General features: G+C 40.8%; 1 protein-coding gene across 3 annotated transcripts in view; it reads right to left on the bottom strand.

The window, feature by feature from the left end:
- Positions 1 to 16,064: 16,064 nt before the first annotated feature.
- RDX (radixin) overlaps positions 16,065 to 23,322 on the bottom strand; it is a 35,734-nt gene continuing 28,476 nt past the window's right edge. For all 3 annotated transcript variants that reach the window (XM_066313028.1, XM_066313026.1, XM_066313027.1), the window contains 6 exons: positions 23,064 to 23,227; positions 22,321 to 22,451; positions 20,039 to 20,199; positions 19,044 to 19,136; positions 17,972 to 18,214; positions 16,065 to 16,995 (listed from right to left, as the gene is read on the bottom strand). In XM_066313028.1, coding sequence (XP_066169125.1) covers positions 16,831 to 16,995; positions 17,972 to 18,214; positions 19,044 to 19,136; positions 20,039 to 20,199; positions 22,321 to 22,451; positions 23,064 to 23,227 — 957 coding nt within the window. In that variant the 3' untranslated portion in view covers positions 16,065 to 16,830. The remainder of the gene's footprint in view (positions 16,996 to 17,971; positions 18,215 to 19,043; positions 19,137 to 20,038; positions 20,200 to 22,320; positions 22,452 to 23,063; positions 23,228 to 23,322) is intronic.

The following is a 23,322-nucleotide window of genomic DNA, read 5'->3' on the forward strand; positions in this document are numbered from 1 at the left end:
CTTGCATTATAAGGCCATGGTGAAATGCCATTTGTTGAAGTTTTTTTTTTATCATAGGAACTAAAACTGCTGAGAAGAAAAAACAGTAGATTTAAACTTAAAATTCTGTGACCTTGTTTTGTTTTCTGTAAAAGGGCTGAGATTTTATAAATGTCAAATCACATGTTTTATATACTTTGTAAATTTTAGAGAGGCATAGTTTAAGAATTTTGTTCAAATGAAATAGGTTTGGGCACACTGTTTAGGCTAATCATGTAACTAAACCTAGAATCACCTGTATTAAACGGTTTTTTCCATCTAACCTTTTGCTCTGTGACACAAGACATGTTCCAATTTCATTTTCAGATGTTCCAAAATGCATTTCTCAAGGTTTCATCAGAAGCTGCCAACCTAGGCACCCAATCACACGGGAGATGCACATTTGTGTGGGAAGCATCCTGCAGAGCACTGGGTTTCCTTGCCGTGCAGTACAGGGAAATGTGCTGGTGCACATCAAGTCTCTCACAGATGTTTATAAAGGCACTACCAAATACCATGTGTGCTTCATAGTTATCAGTGTGATTGAAATAATTCTCCACCTTCCATTTTCAGGTCTTAAAGGGTTGTCGTAACGTGTACTTGGAGTGTTTGTTATTCTGTCTACCCTTTAAGCTAAATGATTGCAATAGTTTTCGTTCCCTCTCACACTCAGTGGCCCTGGGAGGGCCCAGTCTGCCAAGCACCAACACGTACACCTGACTGCAGCACAAATAGAGGTGTGGGCAGGTTTAGTGGTGTGAGAGAAGACCTGGTGTGTGTGTGAGTGCAGCTGGGCTGGGACCTTAAGGAGCACAGCTGGAGAGCTGCCTCCTCTCAGGCTCAGTGGAGATCTCACTGGTGCTGACAGGTTATTCAGCCAGTTTTGCTCTTTGCAGGCGTTGGGAACACCTGCAAACCAAACTTACTTAGATGTTTAAGCACATCCAGCCTCTGTTTTTCAAAGTATAACAATGTACTCTTTGCCTTATAAAACAAAACCTCTGTGCTTTTTTTGTAGAACAACCCATTTTCTTTTGGTCTCAGATAAATTACCATGTGAAATTGGCTGGTTGGTTACTTTTTATTAATCTAAATGACATTCTTAATGAAACTGAAATTTAAAAACTGCTTTTCCAGCATGCAGTAGAGTTTCCTACAAGGAAGCAATGCAGATACAGCAGCAATAATTGTATTTTGTAGCTCTTTTCCCTGTCATTATCTCTGTATTTGTGTTGAGTAGGTGAGATTTTAATATTGTCCTGAAGTCCACTCTGGCAAAACCATTAGTTAAAAATAATGTTTGGGCTACTTGATGAAGCAATTGTCAAACTGGCTCTTAATTCCTTCACTGGTTGTTCTGTATTATTTCTGTGATGTGACTATTCACATCTTAAAACCACCTATAAAGCATTAAAAAAACCATGTACATGGATTCTGCTTTTAGAGAAAAAAAATAAAGATTCATTTTCCTCATTGATGGGCTGGTTTTGTTTAATAAAAAAATAAAAATGCCTAGAGCAGTTAGTGAGTTATAGACAGCTTTGTGTTCCTATCTGTACAAAACGTACAACAAAGCTGCTCACTTTGAGTAAACTGGAACAGTTTTCAAAAATAGAGTCATAGAAAGGTTTGGTTTAGAAGGGACCTCAGAGATCACCCCGTCCCTCCCACACCCTTTACCATGGGAAGAGATACCTTCCACTGGACCTGGTCAGCCTGGCCCTGGACATCACCAGGGATGGGGCATCCACAGCTTCCCTGGGTAACCTGCTCCAGTACCTCACCATGGTCACAGTGAAGAATTTCTTCCTAACATCTAATCAAAACCTATTTTCTTTTAGTTTAAAACCATTGCCCCTTGTCCTATCTGCCCATACAAAGAGTCCATTTCTCTCCATTTTGTCATCCCCCTTAAGATCCCAGAAGTTGCTATAAGCCCTCCCAGGAACTTCTCCAGGCTGAACAAACCCAACTCTCTCAGGCTGTCTCCTGCCCTCTGATCCTCTCTGATCATCTCTGATCTCTGTGACCCTCTGGACCTGCTCATACAGGTCAACATCTTTCTTTAGCTGAGGACCCCAGAGCTGAGGCAGCAGCATTGCAGGTGGGGTCTCACAGGGGCAGGATCCCCTCCCTTGCCTTGCTGGCCTCAAGCAGGACACAAGTGGCGTTCTGGGCTGTGAACACACATTGTTGGCTCGTGTCCAGCTTTTCGTCCACAAGAAACCCCAGATCTCCACAGGGCTTCTTTCAGTAAGTTCTCCTGGTCTGTACTCATGTTCAGGGCTGCCCTGACCCACATGTAGCACCTTGCACCTGGACCTGTTGAACTTCTCTCAGGATGACAGCCTGTCCTCCAGGTATGTTAGCTGCACCACCCAGCGTGGTGCCACGTGCAGACTTGCTGAGGGTGCTGCCAAGATATTAAAGAGCACCAATCCCAGGACAGAGCCATGAGGGACATCACCCATCACTGGCCTCCATCTGGACATTAAAGCATTGACCACAAACCTCTGGCTGCATCAATCCAGCCAATTTCTTACAGTGATTTGCTGGCAGAGGTTGGATTTCAGTTTTTCAGATTGTTTCAAGAATGCTAAATACTCTTGGTGTCTTTGGATGGTGCTCCTACCACCACCTGAAGCTTCTCCTCCACAGCTCTGCTTTTGCCCTTAGGCTGAACTAGGACTGTGAGTTTCCCCAGTTGGGTCAATTCTCTAAATCCCATGAGATCTGTGTACAGCACCTGCAGGGCAGGCCTGGAGACCCTGTCACTGTTTGGAAATTTCTCTTGCAAAAGCTTTAACAAAATGTCTGTGAGCCCGGCAGGCATCACAGCAGCCCCTGATGTGTTGTGACACTGGAGATGAAAGGGCTCTGTCTCTCAGCCTGGAGCTGAAACCTGAACTTGACAACCTGCATGACCTTGTCTGGAGAAGCTAAGCAGAGGCTGCTCTACAAACACAAAGGGATGCTCTTTGCAAGGCCGTTTCCAAGCGGGACAAAGTGTCACTTGCGCTGCTCTGAGCAGCATCCTCCAGCCTTGCAGGATCTTTGAGCTCATTCTGTGCTGAAGACATGGAGAGATTTTGTGTCCTGGTGCATAAACTGCCCTCTTTGCTGTAACTGTAAAGAAAAAGCTGGCATGAACTGGGCACATTACAAGCACATGCATTAAATACCACCATCATCCTGCTCCTCAGTATCACAGCAGAGAACCTGTGTTCAGTAACCTCAGCACCCATTCCAGGACACCTGGTGTCGCAGAGCCAGCAGCACAAGCGTTGAAAGTGGTTGAAGCTGCCTGCACCAGCCAGCTTTGTCACACACCCTGTTCCACTCAGCCTTCCCAGCAGGCTCCCACAGTCCTACAACCAGCACCAGGAAGGAGCTGCTGCCCTGCATTTCCCTGGGGACATGTTCAAGGAGAGCTTGGGAGAAGCTTCACACTGAGGAAGATCTGCATAAATCCAGCTAGTAGGAGATGCAGGAGATGAGTTCTCCCTGCAGTTCTGCAGGGCAGGACAGGGGTGGCTCGAGAAGCAGGGGTGTCCCACTCCAGCATGGCCACGAGGGGAGTGCTGGGGCACACATGAGCACTCGGTGGCAGTGGTGCAGAAGATGTTCTGGTGCCATTCCATCTGATGGTCACTATAGCAACAGTCAGGCTTTTTCTTTCCCAGCTCAACTGCCAGGAGCAGCAGGTAGATATGATGGAAATTCAACGCTGCTATTAACTTACATGAGCTGGGTGACGCATAAGCAAGAGGAGTGTGGGGGATAAGGAGCTGGCAATGTTCTCCAGGCAGGTTCCTTACACCAGCCAGGATCACCTTACAGAGATCCCCAGTTGCACCCTGGAACCACAGCTGCAAGTGGTGGTTTGGGTGACCCAACATTCCAACCCTCAGGAAGTGGCCTGAAAGGGGGGAAATTGCATTGGGGCCTGGCCAGAGTGCCTGGGAGAAGGAATTTTTGGGTTTCATCCAGCTCTACAAAACTTCCAGGTATGCACAAACCTGGATTTTAACTTAGGTTTTACCAATTTCAGAAATAGAAAGTCTATTTTCCCTGGTGGGGGCAAAAAAAGGTGAACTGAATTCAGTGACAGAACTCCATGTCTCAGGCAGTGTTTTGGTACCTGCTCTCTCACTGCAGCCACCTCCAGCAGTTGCTGGGAACTTTGGCATGAGTCACACATTTGCAGAGTGCCTATAACCACAGAGCTGCTGGGGCTCAAACACAGTTAAACATTCTGGGGTTTTTGGGAGATGCAGACCATGGTGATCCTCAGTACTGACCTGCCCCCAGTGTTCTGCCCTGGTCTCATCCTGGTCACAATGGTGAGGAGAGGCAGATGCTTCAGGAAGTGCAGAGAGGGATGATGTTATGTATGTTTGCTTGTTTGCTTATTTAATATCTGATTAAATGAGCTTCCCTTGGTTCCTCTGCGACAAAAGTGATTTAATTAATGCTGAAAGTCTGCGTACACAGGATGCGGCAAAGCTGTTCATGGTTGGCATGGGCTACATCTATAGAATTATTTCGGAAAAAGGAAAACGTCAGCATGATAAAAACGGAAAGTGTTAGTGTGCCATGTGCCACCAGGAAATGGGGCTGCTATCCTATTCTAAACCTGCATCAGGCTTAAATTGAAAGTTAACTTGTTCACCCCACCTTTAACATTTAAAACTGATGGAATACCCACCCCCAGCTGAGGGCCAGCAAGTGCTGCCATAGGAGGCAGGCAGACTTCTACTCACTAACTCGTCAATGCATATCAAGTACAGAAAGCCAAGTGGCAGCAGAACTTCAGTCAGACCATCACAAAAACTGGGAAGAGACCCCCAAATGGCTGCAGGTTTACAACATTGCCCTCTGCAGTCAGGGCAGTGAGGTGGCTGAGCTGCGAGACCCAGGGTGTCTGCACCCCAGTGACTGCCTGGCCAGGGCCACGTGCAGCCCAGCTGCTTCCCAATCCACACCCTGCCGCAGGCACAGGCTCAAAGACCACTGGTGAATTTAGAGGAAAGACCCAGGATGAACTGCAAGGAGAAGCAAAGCTGCTGGAAGCCATCAAGTGTGGTAATAGCATGTAGGAGAGAGGAACAAGAAGGACACCACCGCTTCATGTGGCAATCAAGTTGTTTTCTGCCTTACAGAGGAGGCACTGCTCTTTGATGCCAGCCATTCAGAGGCACGGTTGAATTCACTCTCTCCTTCCCTGCAGGATGGCATTTTTCATCATACAACTCTGCTACATTTCAGACCTTTACCTACAAGTAAATACCAACCTGCAATTCCAACAACATCCTCGCCAGGGCAAAATCCCGACTGCCGCGGAGGTGACTGAGAAACCTGTTTCATCCGACCAGAGGCAGGACTGCGCCCCCGCAGGGCAGAGACTGGCACCACTTCCCAGTATTTAGGCTCATCCAAAGCGGCTGCTGCAGCAGAGCAAGCCCAGATCCCAAGCAGGGTCGTCCAGCAGCTGCCAGGGGAGAGCTGCCAGACCAGCTTCCCAGAGCAGCTCTTGCTGGTTACTCGCAGCAGGTGCAAACCTGCATGTTCCAGCTAATGAGCTGCCAATCCGACCTGTCAGAGCCAGACCAGGCCAGGTGAGCAACGCTACAATCAACAGTGAGAGGGAGCCCAAAAGTTTCATTATATCAGAACCTCTATTTCCTCTTTGTTTTTGAACCTGGCTGCTAAGGTACACTTCATCTTGCCCAATTCCCCCTCTGCAGGACATCCACTAGAGAACTTCAACACTGACTTAGAAAAGATAAAAAGCATCCTAGATAGCACTAGACAAAACCCTCAGGAACATTTTGTGGTGGTATTGAAGGTAAATTTGCAGAAAAGGGTCTTACCACCTTTAACTCTTGGTATCTGAAACAAGCACAGTCCCAAAGAAGGCCAGTCCAAGCAGCAGCTATTGCAGAAACACTTGCTAGACATGAAACTCATGGAGGCCACTGTGCCTTGGTCCCCTGAGCACCAGCCTCTCCAAGCCCTCACATGGGTCATGCAGGGAGAGGAAGGCTGCAGAAACAATTTTAAATAATCACTCAAGTGCTGAGCAAGCCAGTCCCAAGACACCAGTGCTGGCCTATATGTGCAAATCAGACCCTGAAACTCCACAGCTTTGGATTTTATGTTCCTCTTGGCATCCTAAACCCAAACCTTGTCTTCCAAGGGCTGAGCCATGGTCTTGCTTCAGCTGGTGGTGTGCAGGTGTGCCAATTAGAGGCAGGGGAGGTTTCCTTCTGGACAGCCCCTGTCTCTACAAGAGTTTCAGCAGGAGGCTGACCACGACCCACTGCCCACCCTCCCCACCTACAGTCCTGTGGTGTGAGGGATGTGGCTCCAGACCCTGCCAGGATGGAGGCTCCAGGGCACACAGCCAAGCTGGAGGGCTGCATCCAGGGTGGTGCCTACAGGAGGCACAGCAGCAGCACCAAGGCAGGTCCCAGGTCTGTGGGGTGCTTGCAGGGCCCCAGGGCAGCTTCCTCCTTGGGTGGTTATCACCCAGTGATATTGGGCACATGCCAGAGGCTTCAACAGCCGTTGCTCCAGATCCGAGTCCTCTGATGAATCTACTGGCACAGTTCCCAGTGCAGGAGGCCATTGTGCAAGAAGGCACTGCAAGGAACACAAAGTTTACTATGAGGAATATATCAAGGTTTGGTATATTCCCAGGAGGTGCTAGCTGGATTTGAGGATAATTCAGGTGTCTATCTACTCAGTTAACAGCTTCCTTAATTATCAGCTGTCTTTTCCTTCAAGAGTAACCCATTTTTTTGTAAATAAAGCTTCTCATTGGCTTACCTGGTCATAGCACAAGTTATTTACCTGGAAACTCCACTTCGGATTAGTGCTACAAAATGAATTAAAACTTCTCAGAGAAGTGAAAGAAAATCCACTAGCACCACTGATAATCAAATGAATAGTGATTCTTTGGATGAACGTTAAAACCCATTTATTCAGGCTTTTGTGCAGGGTGCACAGTCCAGCAAGTTACGTATACACAGTATGCACATCCTGACAGCATACAAAAAGGCAAGGAGCAACGGGTGCTTACACTGGGAATGTATGTACAGACATATTAAACTGGGATTTTTACATTAGAAAATTATCTGACACTGTTCAGGTATCATCAAGGCTATTAGAAATTGTGTAGAAAACCAATAAAACTTGGAAAGTATCTACTGTTATTTCACTTTACCCAGGCTGGATATAACTCCGGCTTCCCACACTACATCATTTGTGGACAAAGCCTACAGGATGCCCCAAGCACTTTGGAGGGTCACATTACTCTAGTACATCCCATTACAAGTTAAAGATTAACACATTAGAATTATTTCCTGTTTTCCTGGAAAGAACAACAGTTTAAATATTTCAAATAGCTAATTTTCTCCTGGGAAAAGACAACAAAGGAAAGATTTAGAGACCATGAGAGAATCAAACACTAATGAAATGTTGTAACAGCACTTCCTGGTCCTTCCAAAAACTCTTCACAGACCAGGCACCTAATTTAAAGCACTGTACACTGTCCAGATTTACAGAAGTGCAATAGCAGGCCTTGGCAGACCCCAGGTCTTCTGCAGATCTTTACCTTGCTCCTATCCTAAGGGTTGCAAGAGATCGTACTTTTGTAACCTGCACAGAAAGACACAGAGAAGATCAAATAGATTTAGCAAAAGGATACTAAACAACAGAAATATGCAGCAACATTGTATGAGCCATACTTCACTTCCTGTAGCTATTGCATATTTAATTTTTGACTGAGCCTTTTTTCTAAGGTGTCAGCAGAACAAGGGAGCACCAGAAACACAGTGATTTCAGAAAGACACAATTCCTATGGCCAAAGCACTCAGGAACACCCAGAACCCATCTTCACAGACTTTCAGCTTGAAGAGCAGGACCAACTGTCTACATACTCTTCTATGCCCAATTTTTGCACATAGCAGTTCAGTTTTGGTATCAAAATTTAACATTACAAAGAACCTAACTGAAAATTCACCCAGGGAGTATTTTTAAAGGACCAATCTGCTCTTCCAAGTAATACAAACCACATGTGGATGCAACACAGATTGTGTTAAAACTGCACCCAAAGATGGCTGAAATAAAATGCCTTGTGCACAAATACACCAAATACAGGACATATTTGTAGAACATTCAATCACAGCCCGTTTGATTTCAGACGTATTTTCCTTTTAGCACAGCACATGTGCTGCTTGCTGCATAAGTGCTGGCGTTTAGTTTATTCCATTTGTTTCTTTGCATGAGCATTTTGGAGAAAAAGGTGAGGACAGCATAAAGAATCTGAAATTAATTTCTCTCCTAAAGTTTAAAGTTCTCTGGTGGAAATCTTTACAATGAGTCAAAACTTACTTGAGTGGAGACATATTACAAAAATACATATTTTCCATGTTGAGTTTTACTAAAAAACATTGTTGAAGTGGCTTGAATATTGCCTTCCTTTTGGAGAATGACTCCCTTAAATATATTATGACTAGGCAAAGAATAGCCAGTATTTTATATTCAACCTTCTTATGTGAACCTTCCTTTGTTGTGAACATCTCATTGTGATTGTTTCAGAGAAAGAAACACTTCAGCTGTAAGTAGCAATATATCATAACATTCTTCAAAATTAATCAGGAAAAACAGCAAATAACCAGATTCTCTTTGGCATTAATAAGCATGGGGAATCAGCAGCTCTTTAAAAGAGAGTAGCCTTCAATAGCTTTTTTTTCTATTTATGAATGCAGGTACAGCATGTAACGTGTAGGAACATCAAAATTCTATACCACAGCTTGTTCCCCTCAAGGATCATTTTCTGGCACAGAAAGTCAGCAAGAACGTCCAGGGCTTGACCGTGAGCAAATAAGGCATGTGGTTAAGACCGGTGTTTTAAAAGTCTGACAGCAATTCCTGGACATGGGTGGGGTGAAGAAACAGGTTTCTGTCAGTGAGTGAAACTGTAGGCAGGGAAGGCACCACTGAAACCAGTGAAATGTCTCCTGGGACTAAGAGATCCCCAGGAACAGCTGGCTTTCACAGGTGGCTAAAATCAAACATGCAGGTAAGTACATTTGATTTTGAGATCAAAAAAAAAACTGAAACGTATTTACTCTGCCTGCTGTGATATTTTTTCCAATGGTATTTTAAATACAGCTTTAAAAAAGTCTCATTTTAAAAGCTACTCAAGATCAAAGTTCCTGTAAGTAGCAACTTGTACATTTCACTTTAATACAGCTGTTACAAGGCCTGATGCCACATGCTGTATTAGAAATCTCCAGTTTAACCATGCTATTTTTAATATATATGTGCACATATATACATACAGTTAAACAGAAAAATCACGATACCTTTCTCTCAGAAAACAGCTCCTTCCATTAAGCTGTAGATTGCAAAGATAATTTCAGTGTCATAGGCAAAATATAATTTTACAAAATTGATGGAGAGGAAAACAAGCATTTTTACTCTTAAATTGGTGAAATAAGCCACAGCAGAAGTAATTAAGGGACATGTGACTGAAGAATGATTTAATATTTTCTTCTCCAGTGCTCTCAAAAAAAAATCCAGCAAGTGCAAATAAAAAAAAAGCCACGTGAGTTTTACTAAAGTACTTTTCTATCATGAAATTAGTTTGAGAAGTCCACCTTGCCATACCTAGCTGTCTGCCTCCATTTTTCACCTTGAGTCTAAGGTCTAATTAGTCAGCTAAGTGCAACATATTTTTTGCAAGGACTTCAGGCTTAAACTTACACTCACAATATTTTTAAACTAACAATTATGCAACATCTTCCTTCCCTGTCTTAATTTGTATTCTCACATTGAAACAAAGTTATTTAATTGCATTAAAGGGCTCGGTGATGTCAACTGAAATCTGTTCTTCAGATGAAGTAAAAGGCATGACACATTAGCAAGAAGAAAAAGCAAACAAACAAAAAAGAAAACAACAAAATGAAGACAAGCCCAAACCAAGCAGTAAAGCAGCAAAGACAAGTGAGATATAAGAACCAGTTTGATGAAGACTGGGAGAAGCACATATGAAAGGGCCATCCCAAAATATACAGAAGCCACTGCTAGAAAGAAGCAGAATTCCAGAATTTATTTTCATGGCTCTCTATTAAAATGAACAGAGACAGGTACTTTCCCCCCTTCACCTGCCACTGTTTTTTACAGACAGGACAGGCTGAAGAACCATGGGATACCTGACTCCTGCTCTCAGGTATCTGTGCTTATGCTATAGAGGAGTTCAGCTTTTACAAGTGACCTGCAGAGAAGGTTCAAGCTAGACAGGAATATAACAATAAATAAATCTTTATTTAGGACCCCACAGGAAAAGCCAACTATTTCATGGCTGCTTTTTTTTTATTATTATTTTTTATATCCAGGACACTTATTGTGCAGAAAAGCAAAGCTCCAGCACCATGCAGTTGTGCCTGACAGCTCTGCTGTTCGAGCAGGAATAACCATCCTGCTCCAGTGCTTTCTCCTGCCTAGTCCAGACAGCCAGATGAGCTACACAGTGAAAGCACAGAATTTCTCTCTCTCCCACATGCTCCCTTGTGCATGTGAGCCGGCTCAAAGCTGAACCTCATGGGTATAAACACTGTGATTCAGATTCTACATTAACATATTTGTTTTCTGACATTTTCTCCAGAAAGCTACCAGCAATTATTAACTAGTCAAATACAATTATTTATGATACAAGGTGGCATATTTCATTGCAGGTCTGAAAAGAGAACATGCACCCAAAATTAATCCAAAGACTATTTTGAGAAGCAGCAGTAATAGTTCTAAATTTGAAGATGACAAGTTCACTGGCTTTGCTGAAAACAATACTAAGGTCCTAAGTGCAAAAGAAGAAAGAGCTGTGTTTCCAAATGGTATGGAAAAGTACAACTGGCACTTAGTTCAAAACACTGCTCACAAGAGAAGAGATCCAAGAATTCAAAAGGTGAATTAAACTGAAGAAACGCTATCAAGGACATGAAACAAACAGTGGAGTGCTGATTAATGGTGTGAAAATTTCTTATAATTTTTAGAATTTTCTCTGATGTGTGAACAAGGTTGCCTGAATCTCAAACACTGAACCTGCTCACATGGATGTAAATGAACTTGTTCTCAGCAATAAAGGCAGCAGCAGGATTGACTCATCTGTGTATTCTGGATGTTATTCCTCAACTTCGCTGAAGACTGAAATGCACTTGGCAGAAAAGTTTTGAGCCTTGGTCTCAATGCAAATTAATCTCTTTCTGGCAACACAACTGCAATTACCATATTCACAGAGATTATTAATTAATCAGAAGTGCTCTTTGAATAAAAGTGTGGCTCATTGATATATTTTAAGAAAGCATTTGACACAGTTGTCAACCATTCTGGGAAAGCTCGGTTTAGCAGAATGTTACTGAAGCCACAGATTAAGAAGTTAAATACTGTATCAAGTTTAAAGAAGAAAAGGAGGGTGAATAAGAGGTGTGAAAGCTGAGGCTGTAGGGAGCTGTGGATACAAGATCCCGCTGAGCCCAGCGCAGGCAGCCGCAGGGCTGTGGAGAGATTACTGTTTCACTGGGGCACACAGGGGTTTCGTGTTGCTGGAACAAGCCGTGGGGCAGCAGGACCCTGCATGTGCACGGCTCCTGGCCCTGCAGAAATGTGCTGGGCCAAGATTACCACACTGCAGAGGAAGTTATAACACAGAGGCCAGGCTGGGAGCACGTGGCCTTAAGAACTCCAAGACCTTTTAGTGCTGGGCAGCAGGCTTTCTAAAAGACTTCAAATTAAGGCAACTCCCGCTCTGTAAATGAAGTAGCTTAAAAGCAAACAAAGAAATAAAAAGAAAAAATAAACCCCAAAACAAGTAAGCAGAAAAAGCAATGCAATTGTCCTACCTCTGAGCTTGATCTCTTTTCACCTGATCGACTTATCCAGAGCACAGGAAACATTAACTCTCATGCACATGTGCATTAGGAACATTTGCACCAACCAGGCCGCCTCCTTTGATGTGCATTTCCATCTCCCCTCATTTCTTCTGCTGCCTAAAGCCTACTGCTGTGAACAGAAACACTCTTGACATATTATTTACAAAATCCAATATAAACACCTCATGGAATATCAGCAATTCAAAATGCTCTGTTTCCTTCTTGTCATTCCCTAAGCTATGAGCCTATGAGCTATGTGGGCATAATCTGTCTCTTCCTGAGGCACTGCTGCAAGTACTGTGGCCCCTTCTGAAGAAATTTGATAGATTGGTGAGCCCACTTCATTCACATTGAACAAAACATACACATTTGACATGGCAGCAATCTCTTGGGTGCAAGGAACCCAAAAAAAAAAAAAAAAAAAAAAAAAAAAAAAAAAAAAAGCAAAGCTTCTTTAATACCACTCCAAAGTGGCAGCTTATCAACTCAGACAGTAAAGCAAACACAAGTGACAGACTCCATGAATCAAAACAAAATCAGGCAACTGGCTTATGCCTATGGATCTAGACTCAGCTTAGTGAAATTAAAAGTGCAACTTGCTCCAGAAAATTGGCTGCTAAATTTGTTAAACAGATTATTTTAAACACACCTGCCACAGGACTACAGTGAAAAGGAGTCCTCCACACAAGTAAATAAATGAGCCAGTAAGGGAATCTAGTGCATTTGGGCTTTTCTCCTCTCTTTGAGCCCTCTACCATGACACCAACCCTTCAGCTTTAAGTTGCCCCTTGCTGTTGACTGGGTCCTCAAATTGGGAAAAGGAGCAGCTGGGCAGAACTCCCCTGCCTGGAGACCAATTTTGTGTGGAGGAAAAGCACTGGACTGTGCTGCTTGGGAATGGAGCAGTGGGACACGACACCTGACGACACCTGGCAGGTGCCCAGCTAGAAGCATCTCCTCAGCTACCCAAGCAGCATAGCATTCCCACTGGGAAGCAGGTACCCTCCACCTACAAGCACAAAACAGCAGAATACGCCCCAAGGGAGTCAAAGAAATCACCGCAGTTTGTATGCTGATACACTGACATATATTACATGTTCTAGGAAAATCTTATCTCCCAGCCAAGATGAATTAAATTGTGTGTATGAGACAACTTCTATTAATAAGTGAACTTTGCTCTTTTGTAAGGAAGCTTTCAATTTTATGTTGCTATTTTTACTCCAAGTACATTTACAAACATCAGGATAAACTACATCGTCTTTGTCAAAATCCCTGACATCTTGGGCAGAACAACTCTTTCGATTATCCATATGCAAACAGACACAGAAAATGCATAAAAGTTCCTCTTGAAAAGCAAAAGGTTTTAATTAATTATTTTAATATCTATATTTTCTTTAAAAACTTAGAGAAAATATTTGTGGTACTTTTTCTTCAGAAGTTCAAAATACCTCATTTAGAACAAACCTTTTTTCCTCAGAGGTGCTCAAAGCAGGTAATTTGAAAAACCCTAGAGAACATGTGCTTTAAGAAAAAAGCAAAAGCACAGTAATGCTTTCCAAACTGGTACAAGCTACAGAAAATGTAGGTTTTGATGTGTAGAATGGACTACTTCAAGAAGACAGACTATCTTCTTGCACAACAAGGCACTCTGTTAGATTGTAATAGTCTGTAAATAGTGGCAACTATTTGGCATTTTCTTCTATCCACCTGAAGGGCATATTTTTGAAAAAATAGTCTTTCAAAGCACTCACCTCCCCTTGCAAGAACAATACTGGGAAGCTACATACCTATGCAGAAGCTCTCTAACAAGTGAGAAACCTCAGAGCTAAGGCTTCAGCAGGAGGGGCTCCAACAAGAGGGAAGTATCAAACTAGAAATATGCATGTTTACAAATACCAGCATTTAATTCCTCATGGCAATTCTGCCCTGTGGAGCAACAGAAAGGGTCATGTACTTGTACTGAGTGCAAGGCCAAACAAATTCAAGAGAGAATGGAATGGCACCTGAGAGGAGGTCTCATTTATGTGAGAACATTTTAGCAGGTTATTTGTATGCCTCTTTACATGTAACTGTTCCTGTCCTTTTCAAGTGTATTAGAGAAATGAAAAAGCCCATTAACTTGCCATTGTTTAAAACACATGGCCATGCATGTGTTTAACACCACTGTTCACTATAAGGTACAGTATTTAAAAAAAGTACAAACAGATCAAGGTTTCACAATAATTAAGATACTGACCCATTAAACTAAATTTCACTTAATCTGGGGCTAAGCAATATGTAGGCAGTGATTGAAAGTTCTTATATTACCCACAGAGCTCTTATATGGCCAAATTACCCTCTGTTCTCAAGAGAGCAAATTTGCTGTGATGATTCACATCCTGTTTGAATCGACAAACACCAGTGCTTCCTCCTAACTGTATGTGGTAAATTTTTAAGCAAAATCCCATTCTCTAGGAACACAATTTGATTATTTTGATTTCATTCTGACCAGAGTGTGAAACAAAAAGATGATCAAAATTTCTACACTGCTCTGGAAAGAGAGGCTATTGGAGTGTGCTCAGTAAAGCTATCAGAAAAAAAGGGCATTAAATAACAACAATGGACCTCAGAGAAATTAACTGTATCTCTTTATTGTTAACCAATGAATGTTATCCAAAATAGTAGATGTAATTGTAGCTTAATTGTACAACACAAAACATGATGCTAAAGGAAAAAGCATGTGGAAAATTACTTCACCAAGTAATCATTAGATGTATTTTTAGTATTTCTGCACCAGTAAGTGTTCCCAACTGCTAGTGACAGCAGCTATTACCACTTTGTCCATTGTGAAAACCTGTGTTACAAATGGTTGTTCCTGGTTGTTTGAATTTAAAAAAAAAAGAAAAAAAAAATCACACAGCTTTATAAATGGATCTAATCCATTTAGCCCTACTCTACACGTTGTAGATTTATGAACAACAATCTGTACTGGTGTTTTTTCCCCAACACTGAAACTGATGCATCAGTGTTGGTGCACACTTTTCAGGGAAAATGAAAACTCACTGGAAGCACAGTATTTCACCTGCCATGGCAAACTGTTCAGATACTTCAGAAATTTGCTTAAGCTTCGGTGTATGAAGCCTGTGAAACAAAAACTGTTCTTAACAATGCACTGCAAGTTGAAACACCAACTTCCACCAAGCAGCATTTTGAGGCATGTGCACAGCATCTGCACATCAGTCTTCAAAGTCAAGCAGATATGTTTAGCCCCACAAACCAAAAATATATTAATGCATCTTTATTTAATTTTCATGATGTCACCCCACATAGCCAAACTTCTACTCCGCAAAATAAAAAAAAACAAACTTAGTCGGACTCTTCATAAGAAATTTAGACCTATTGTGCATGAAAAAAATGTTTAATAAAATGGCAAATTTTAATAGATAAGTGTAAATTTATGAGTGCATAATATCAAACAGAAAAAAAGCTGAACCATCCTCAGAGAAACCTAGGTTCTTCCACTGTTGATATTTGCTAGGGTACTCTAACATAGGGAGTAACTGAAGTCCACATTAACTGTAAAGTTATTACTAAAGTTCAATTTCAAAGCAAATTTCTCAAAAGAGCAGGCTTCCTTTTCAAGAGGGAAAGGACTAAGTCTGACATGAAATACGACAATTACAATACTAGCTTCACTGAAAACTGAAGCTACAAACACTAACTCCAATCCTGGGAAGTTTCATTTTGTATCGGAAACCCAAACTGACTGACACACACATTCTACACCCCTCCCAGAATATAGTATACCAGTGACAGGTTACAGCTTTAAAACACACCAGATGCTTTTACAATTTAAACTCAACAGAAGGCAGTTAGACAGTATTTAGCACTATAAATCCATCATAAAGTGAAATAAAATCATAATTGTAAGGGCTCCTAGCAATATTTGATGTTACTGTGTAGTGACATCAGTATTTAAACAGTTATTTCTCCTGGTGTTTGAAGGACCAGTCATCATGTACATAGTAGTGAGGTAGGATACTGTCCCCTCCCTGGGACTGATGTTTTCATATGCTCCCTTGCCAGAAAGGTCCAGGTCTCCCTACTGCAAATAAAATAATTACAAACGAATAGCACATTAAGCTTTGTTTATTTTTTTCCCTCTTTGCTGCATTGGAACATTTTGCACAACTAGAAGAATCAGCTAGGAAAAGCAATACTTACTCAAGCCTATCAGCAGCCATGTGCTGCCCACAGGTAGTGTTCCATTTTAAAAAATTTCCTGGAACTACCACCTGCCATCCAGACCTTTGTGAACAGGTAGGCAAAGAAAACCATCAATGATGACAGGACATGAAACACCAAAGAATTTCACTTGGGAGAAAAAAAAAACAAACACAAACCCCCATTCCCCAAACAAAACAAAAAAACCCCAACCAAAACTGAAAGTGAGCAATATCAAACTCTTAATGGCGTAGCTACACTGAAAATTAATTTCAAACTTCATACTGAAATAGTACCTATCCTGTATCTAGGTACAGTTCCATTCTTTTTTCTATTTCTTAATGTTTAAGCAATATATATACACTTGTCAGTCATTATATACTTCACATCTGTTTCCAAAGGGAGGAAAAAAACCCAAACAATGCAACTGAAAACACAATGGAGAAAAACCTACTATTAACCTCCACAGCCTCCCCCCACCCAAAACCTAGGGTGAACAGACTGCCTTACTGTTGAATAGCTTCCCCTAAATTTGTCTTCTAATCATTGTAGTCAACCTGGTATTAAGTGCTTTGGCAAAGTGGGGTGCAATCCATCAAATCTGTAAAGGCCTGCTTTTTTTCTCTGTTGGTGGTTCAGCTTTACGAGGAACATATATGCAAAATACCAGCTCTCACATTGCTTCAAACTCATCAATACGCTGCTTTGTATTGCCTTGTCGGATTTGCCGGAGAGTCTTGTACTTATCGCGGCCTGCTTTAACATTCTCAGCATGAAGGACATCATTTTGTGTTTTCTTGGTTTCATCTCTGGCTTGAGCCAACTCTGAACTTAAAGCCTGTTGAATAAAATATTTGAATTTAAGTGCTTTGACTAATCCTTTAACAGTTCTGGAGTTGCTGATAACAACTATTCTGCAATTTGGGTAAGAATTTCTTGAATGCCAAGCTATGGAATGCTTGTGCTCCTCAGTAACTCAAGTTGTGAGGTCTACCCAAAGGAATGTAGAAGGAAAGATAAGGAGAGGATAGGACTCTTTCCTTACAAGAGTGTAAGCATCAAACTATATAAAAGAAAAAAAAAGCCTCACATGCCATAAAATCCAAGAAGAAAGGGACCAGCAGAAAAGCAAGAAAACCACCTTATTTTCCAATTTTTCTTTAACTAAAGATTTATCTCCCTGATCAGGTCAGTGACTGACCAAGCAAGAATACTACACATACACACTACTAAGACAATGCTGCTGACAAAGTAACAGCTTTCCTTTTCTTCTGTTTTCTTCCCAAATAAACATTTGGAAAACCAGGAAAAGGGCTACCACTTTTACCACAGATTATTATGCTTTGAGAGATAAGACTTAGCCTGGGAGGAATTACTCAGTTTCAGGGAAATAGAAGTAATCCAAAATGGGTATAATTTGAGGTTTTGCATTTACATGACTACAAACAAACATAAATGCTACCAAGCAAGCATCTGTTCATACCACTTAATGAGTTTTGGTATTAAAAAAGGAAAGCATAATGTTTTAACATGCAGAGTTCTGGAAATTATATAATTATTAGAAACGTTTGCTGGCCAGTGCAACAGCATACTTAAGACTTTTAAGCTATAAAGCACAATCTTACATCCAATCTTTCTATATATCCACTTCTACAACACTATGAATGATATTGGCTGGTAAATTGGTAATAAACCTAACAAACGATAAAGAAGCTGTTTCCTTGGCAGACCATAACATCAGTGAAATTTCTTACAAAAGAAGGATGAAAACCCAAAGCCTGAATTGTGTTGATGCAACTACGAATCTTCATTACCTGGAGTTGTTTCTTAACACGTTCATTTTTCTGTGTTTCTGTTACCCGTTCTTCTTCACTCCTGTGATTCATGACACCATCAGAAGACAGTTCTGCACTGGCTTCAGCATTGTTCTCATCATGTTCATCATGCTCATTCTCTGTTGGAGGAATAACTGGTGGGGGTGGAGGTGGAGGAGGAGCAGACATCACAGATTTCAATTCTTCTTTGGTCTTTTCCAAGTCCTCTTGAGCTGCAAAAGCCTAAATATAGTAAACAGTACTTAGCATCATTTTAAATGATTTATCGAGAGTCAAAAAAATAAAAATAAATATTTGAGATGTTCTCAGACACATGAAACTCTTCTTTATAACTGACACGACTAGCTTATGCACTGCAAACTGTCAAAAAGAGACAAAGATATGGCTCAAAATAAGCTGTACTAGGGTCCGGCTATTTCCAGCAGTAGACAATGGAAGAGTGAAAGAACAGGGCAATCATGCTGATTGTTTTCCAACTTTCCTTGCCTCCTGAAATTTAAGGCTCAGGGATTTCCTAGCTCAAAGGTGATGTATTCAAATTTCATATTTAACCAGACCTTATGAAAATTTGTTCAAACCTTTTTGGAACCCATGCACAGTAACTATTCACATTCCATAGCTAATTATAGATTTTATGAAGAAATACTATTTTGCTTTAAATTTTTGCCCAGCTGCATTTCACATGCCTTTGTTAACTGCTTTGGTTCACTTTTCCATCAAATCTCATGAGTTTATACACCTCCCTCTGGAGGTGTTTTCCTCTCTAAGGCAATCTATTTCATCATCACACAAAAAGAAGCCATTTCTAATCTTTGATCATGCCTTTGAATGACAATTTCCCCCCCTTCATGGCTATGTAATATCTAGAAATGAGTTAAACAGAAGCATAGGCTGGCTTCAGTAGACTGGAGGAAAAAAACCTTCAAGAAAGACTTTTCTGAAGCCTAAGGGAAAGAGAGAGATTTGACCCCACGGACTTCTAGTGAGATTTCCGCACTCATTTCCCTTATTTTCTTTGAAGTTCTGACTTCACACAGCATGGGCTCATTACTTTGTGCTGCCACTCTGAAGCTTCCTCTTCTTTCTTTTTCTTGGCCTCCTCTAGAAGTGCAATCTTGGCTGTGAATTCAGCAATTTCTGCTGCCTGAAACAAACAAAAGAACAAAGTAGAAGTTTTAATTTGGTATCTGTCTGGCTTTGCAGTGGAAGAAAGCAGAGCCTTTGCTATGATTGGGCTTGAAAAGAGTTAGTTACCATCCATCACTTCTCTGTGAAAAATAGGAATTTTAAGCATACATGACAGAGGGAATCAGAGTACTCTTGCCTAACGGAAAAAAATCCAGAAAAAATATTATCTTCTGCACTTCCAAAGCTTGCTGGGAAACAGCAACTTTTATGATCTCACTATTAAGATTATGATTCTGGATCATAATCTCAGTACTATTAAGCTAAATCTTGCCATCAGAATTATGTGCTAAATTTACAGAAGATCTAAACCTCATTTATAGTTGAGAAATCATTTCTTCTATTTTCATGCCTTTCTTGATTATTAAGCACAAATCTTGAATTAGAAGTAGTCTAAAACAAAATGTGAGAAGACACTGCAAACACTGGCAACAGGAGAGGAAAAGCAACAAAAAATACCCCAACGAACCCCAGTGTCACCAACACCCCACCACCACCATCAAGCTTCAGAACAGACCTGCCCAGAGAACAGGCTTCCCAACGGGCTGCAGAAGGAAGCTACTCTTATTCTCAGCTGGATAAGCTTGAGACTATTAGAAAGAGAACGTAATGAGTGTTGTCAATCTGAAAGGTGGTGGTCAGCTTTTAATCTCCCACAGATCCAGAATTTTATCTTGCAAAGTAGTGGCAAGTCTAATGCAGTTTTCTAAAACAGTTCCCACAACACTCTGTAACAGTATCTCAAGTACTTTTGTGTTTCAATGTACTTCTTCATTTGACATAAACAAGAGCAAAGACTAAATTTTCAACTGTCTTTTCCAATTTTAACCCTATTTTGAAGAAAAAAATAAAGTTTCTTACTAGCTGTTCCTGGTTCTTCATTTGATCAGCTGCCTGCTTGGCTAGAGCAGCTTTGGCTACTTCAGCTGCTCGACGCTCTTTCTCCAGGCGTTCTGCTTCCTCTTTTGCACGCTTCCGTTCTTGATCCAGCTCTAGAGCTCTTCGAGTCTGCTCTTCTAGCTCTGCCAAGAGGAAAGTTTGCACACAAGGTATCATTACCTAGCTCTTCCTAATATGTATCACTGATACCAGCAGTAATACACTCAAAATAAAGTAACCTAGAACACTAACCAAGATTTACAAGACCACCTCAAGCTAAGAAAAGCTGTTGAACACATTACCCAGAGCTCTGTCCCATGTCTGGTTTCCCCCCTACTTTAAGCTATTCTTTGGATATACTTCATCTCACCTGACATTCCTGACAGCCTAGTGTTTCAGAAAAGTGTCACCTGTCACTGATAAAACTAAACACCCAAATACATGGACATGTGCATGCACATGCTCCTACTATGAGGATATTTTATGAACATTAAACCACTCTCTTAAAGAAAGCAAAAAAACCTCTTCCTCTTTATTGAAATTCCTGACAGATTCCTTAATTGCAGCTGAAAATTTAGGCACATGCCTCCAGCAAAATGACTTAAGACCCACTGGAAAGGTCAGAAAAATTCTCTATACAGCAGAGGAGGAAGATTTTAAATGAAGGGAGAGAATAGCTGTCTAGCTGCCTGCATAGCAAAATATTGAAATCTAAAGGGCAGAACCCTTAGTGAAATAGGAATAAGTAATAATCTTAAGAGTACTGCAAGCTGAAGTTTACACAGACAAAATGTACTTCTCCCCAATGAGAAAAATTAGGTGACTATGAAAAAAGTCTTTCTAAAGCTCTTTGCTGGTTCTAATGACAAAATTTCCACTATGTTCTTTGCTAGGCACAGCTATCATTGACTCCTTCACCAGAAAACCTAAACAACTACTCATTTTTCCCAACAAGCCATTTGCTTTCATCATGAGCTTCAATACTAGAAAAGCACCTCCCCTGCTATGCTGACACATGTTTCATCTTTGCATTTCTACTTTTAAGTAGGTCTCACATTCATTATTCTTCAGCTGGTTTCCAAGGCCTACTACTACTTCAGTTATAAAATTAAATGAACAGCATCACAAGTGTGTGGGGTTCTACAAATGCAGTACCTAGAAATTAAATAAAACACAAAACTATTTAAAAACACCACTCAAGAAAAATCTTCCCAAGATGGAGAACACAAAACTAACACAGACACTATTTATATGAAGACTTTTCCATGTGTGAATAGAAGACTAAAACGACACATAAACATTTTGTATTGCATCAGAAATTCAGCTATATTGCTCACCATGTTATGAGAAAATGTGTATTGTCAAACTTCCAGAATCACCCTGACACTGTTTTGTCCTGGGACAAGTAGCTCTCCCTAAACAATTCCATGGCACAGTTAGTGTGTTACCTGTCTTGGATGTGTCCAACCTGTTCTGCATTGAAAGACTGAAAAATGCAGGGTAGAGCTGGAGAGCAGTGCCAGGCATATATAACTTATTTGCATAGAGTTAATCAGTGATTCTCTCTATGATGCTTGAAGCCAAGAGTTAGGAAAAGAAAGGAGCAACAAAACTTTTATGAATGTGAACCAAACCTGAAGCAGGAAAAAAAGAAAAATAAAAAGAACATGGAGAGGAGGAACTGGGAAGTCATGGAGGCAGGGACTCTACAGGGTGATTAAACACAGGGAATTGCGATTGGTGCAACTAAGTGTTTTGTCACTAACATCTGACAAGTCTTTAATTTTCTCAAATCTTACAAGAGAATAAAAAAGGAGGAAGGAAAAAGTTCCAAATTAAAAGCTAAATTCAACAAAATCCCAGAGAGAGTACTTTGAATCTTTCCCTCCAATTTCCCTGATCCCTTCAATTCCAACACTTTAAAGTTCAACACTTTAAGCACTTCATAATTCTGAGCTGAACTGTGTATATGCATTTATTTTCTTTTTACTAACTCAAAATTTTTTTTATATTAGGAACTGGTTTTATATTAAAAAGATACAGACAAAAGCATGCACACCATCGTTTATACACTGAAAAAGAATATCTCTCATATCAAATAAAACACCACTAAATTCTTGCCAGTATTAGTAAAATAAATTTCACTCATCCCCCCCACCCCCCCAAAAGTAGCAAAACACACTGACAAACAAAAAAATTTGTGGAACCGAACTACCTAGGTAAACTAAACACTGCCACTAGATTTAAGAAATCTATGACCTCACCTTTCTGAGCTTTCATTGTCTGCTCCTCAATTTGTCTTAAGCGCTCCATTAATTCCTCCTTTTCACGCTCTATTCTTTCCTTCTCCTTTTCTGCTATCTCCCTTTTTTTCTTCTCATTTTCTAATTGTGCCCTGAAAAAAATAGTAAAAAGGTTTTTTTACTCTCCAACATTATTAAATGCTACTCTTTGGATGCAGGTAGCAAATTTTTCAGTTTAGTCAGCTAGCAGGGAAGGACAATTTTAAATGCTTCTAATTCAGTTTCTGCTTCAAAATACTGTTGAGAAAAACAATTCATGAACAGAACTGCTAATCAACCTTGGTTATAGTTTAGCCAGGTAAATCCACAGTTATATCTGCATTTTAGGCACGATGCTTCATCTGGGCTAAAAAAGGCAACGGTATATTTTAAATACACAAAAGGTAAGGCAGGACGTTCTTCACTGAACTTGCTTTAAGGGTTCACCCACAGAGTACAAAATTCCTTAAGAATCAAGCAACAGAGAGGTAAGACTTGCACAAAATACGTAACGGGGAACAACGGTACAGCTACTATTCCTGCGCTGAAAGCTCAAAAAAGATACATTTCATATTAAGACAGGGGAGCCATGTCAATTCACAAACCTGCTTACAGAGTGCAGAAAGAAAAGCAGTTCTTTTTTCTAGAATTCTAAGATATACGATATTCTATGACTTCTTAAAAAGGTAGATTTTTTTTCTGTTTCACAGAAGTTTGTTAATTACCTTTCCAATTGTTTCTGATGTTTCTCTTCTCTAGCTTGGGCCTTCATCTGTTGCACTTCAATTGTATCAGGTTTCCTCCTCCTCATGTACAATTCATGATTTCCCATACACAGTGCCAAAATTCGCTTGTTAATTCTCAGACGGGGTGCATAAAAAACAAAATCCTAGGAATAAAGTCATTCCAGTATATCCATTAACCTAAAAAAATACACTTACGACAAAGCATTACTGCATTCTTGCATTTGTTAAATGAAAACTT

This window comes from Sylvia atricapilla, chromosome 2 (assembly GCF_009819655.1).
Source record: "Sylvia atricapilla isolate bSylAtr1 chromosome 2, bSylAtr1.pri, whole genome shotgun sequence".
Classification (NCBI taxonomy): Eukaryota; Metazoa; Chordata; class Aves; order Passeriformes; family Sylviidae; genus Sylvia; species Sylvia atricapilla.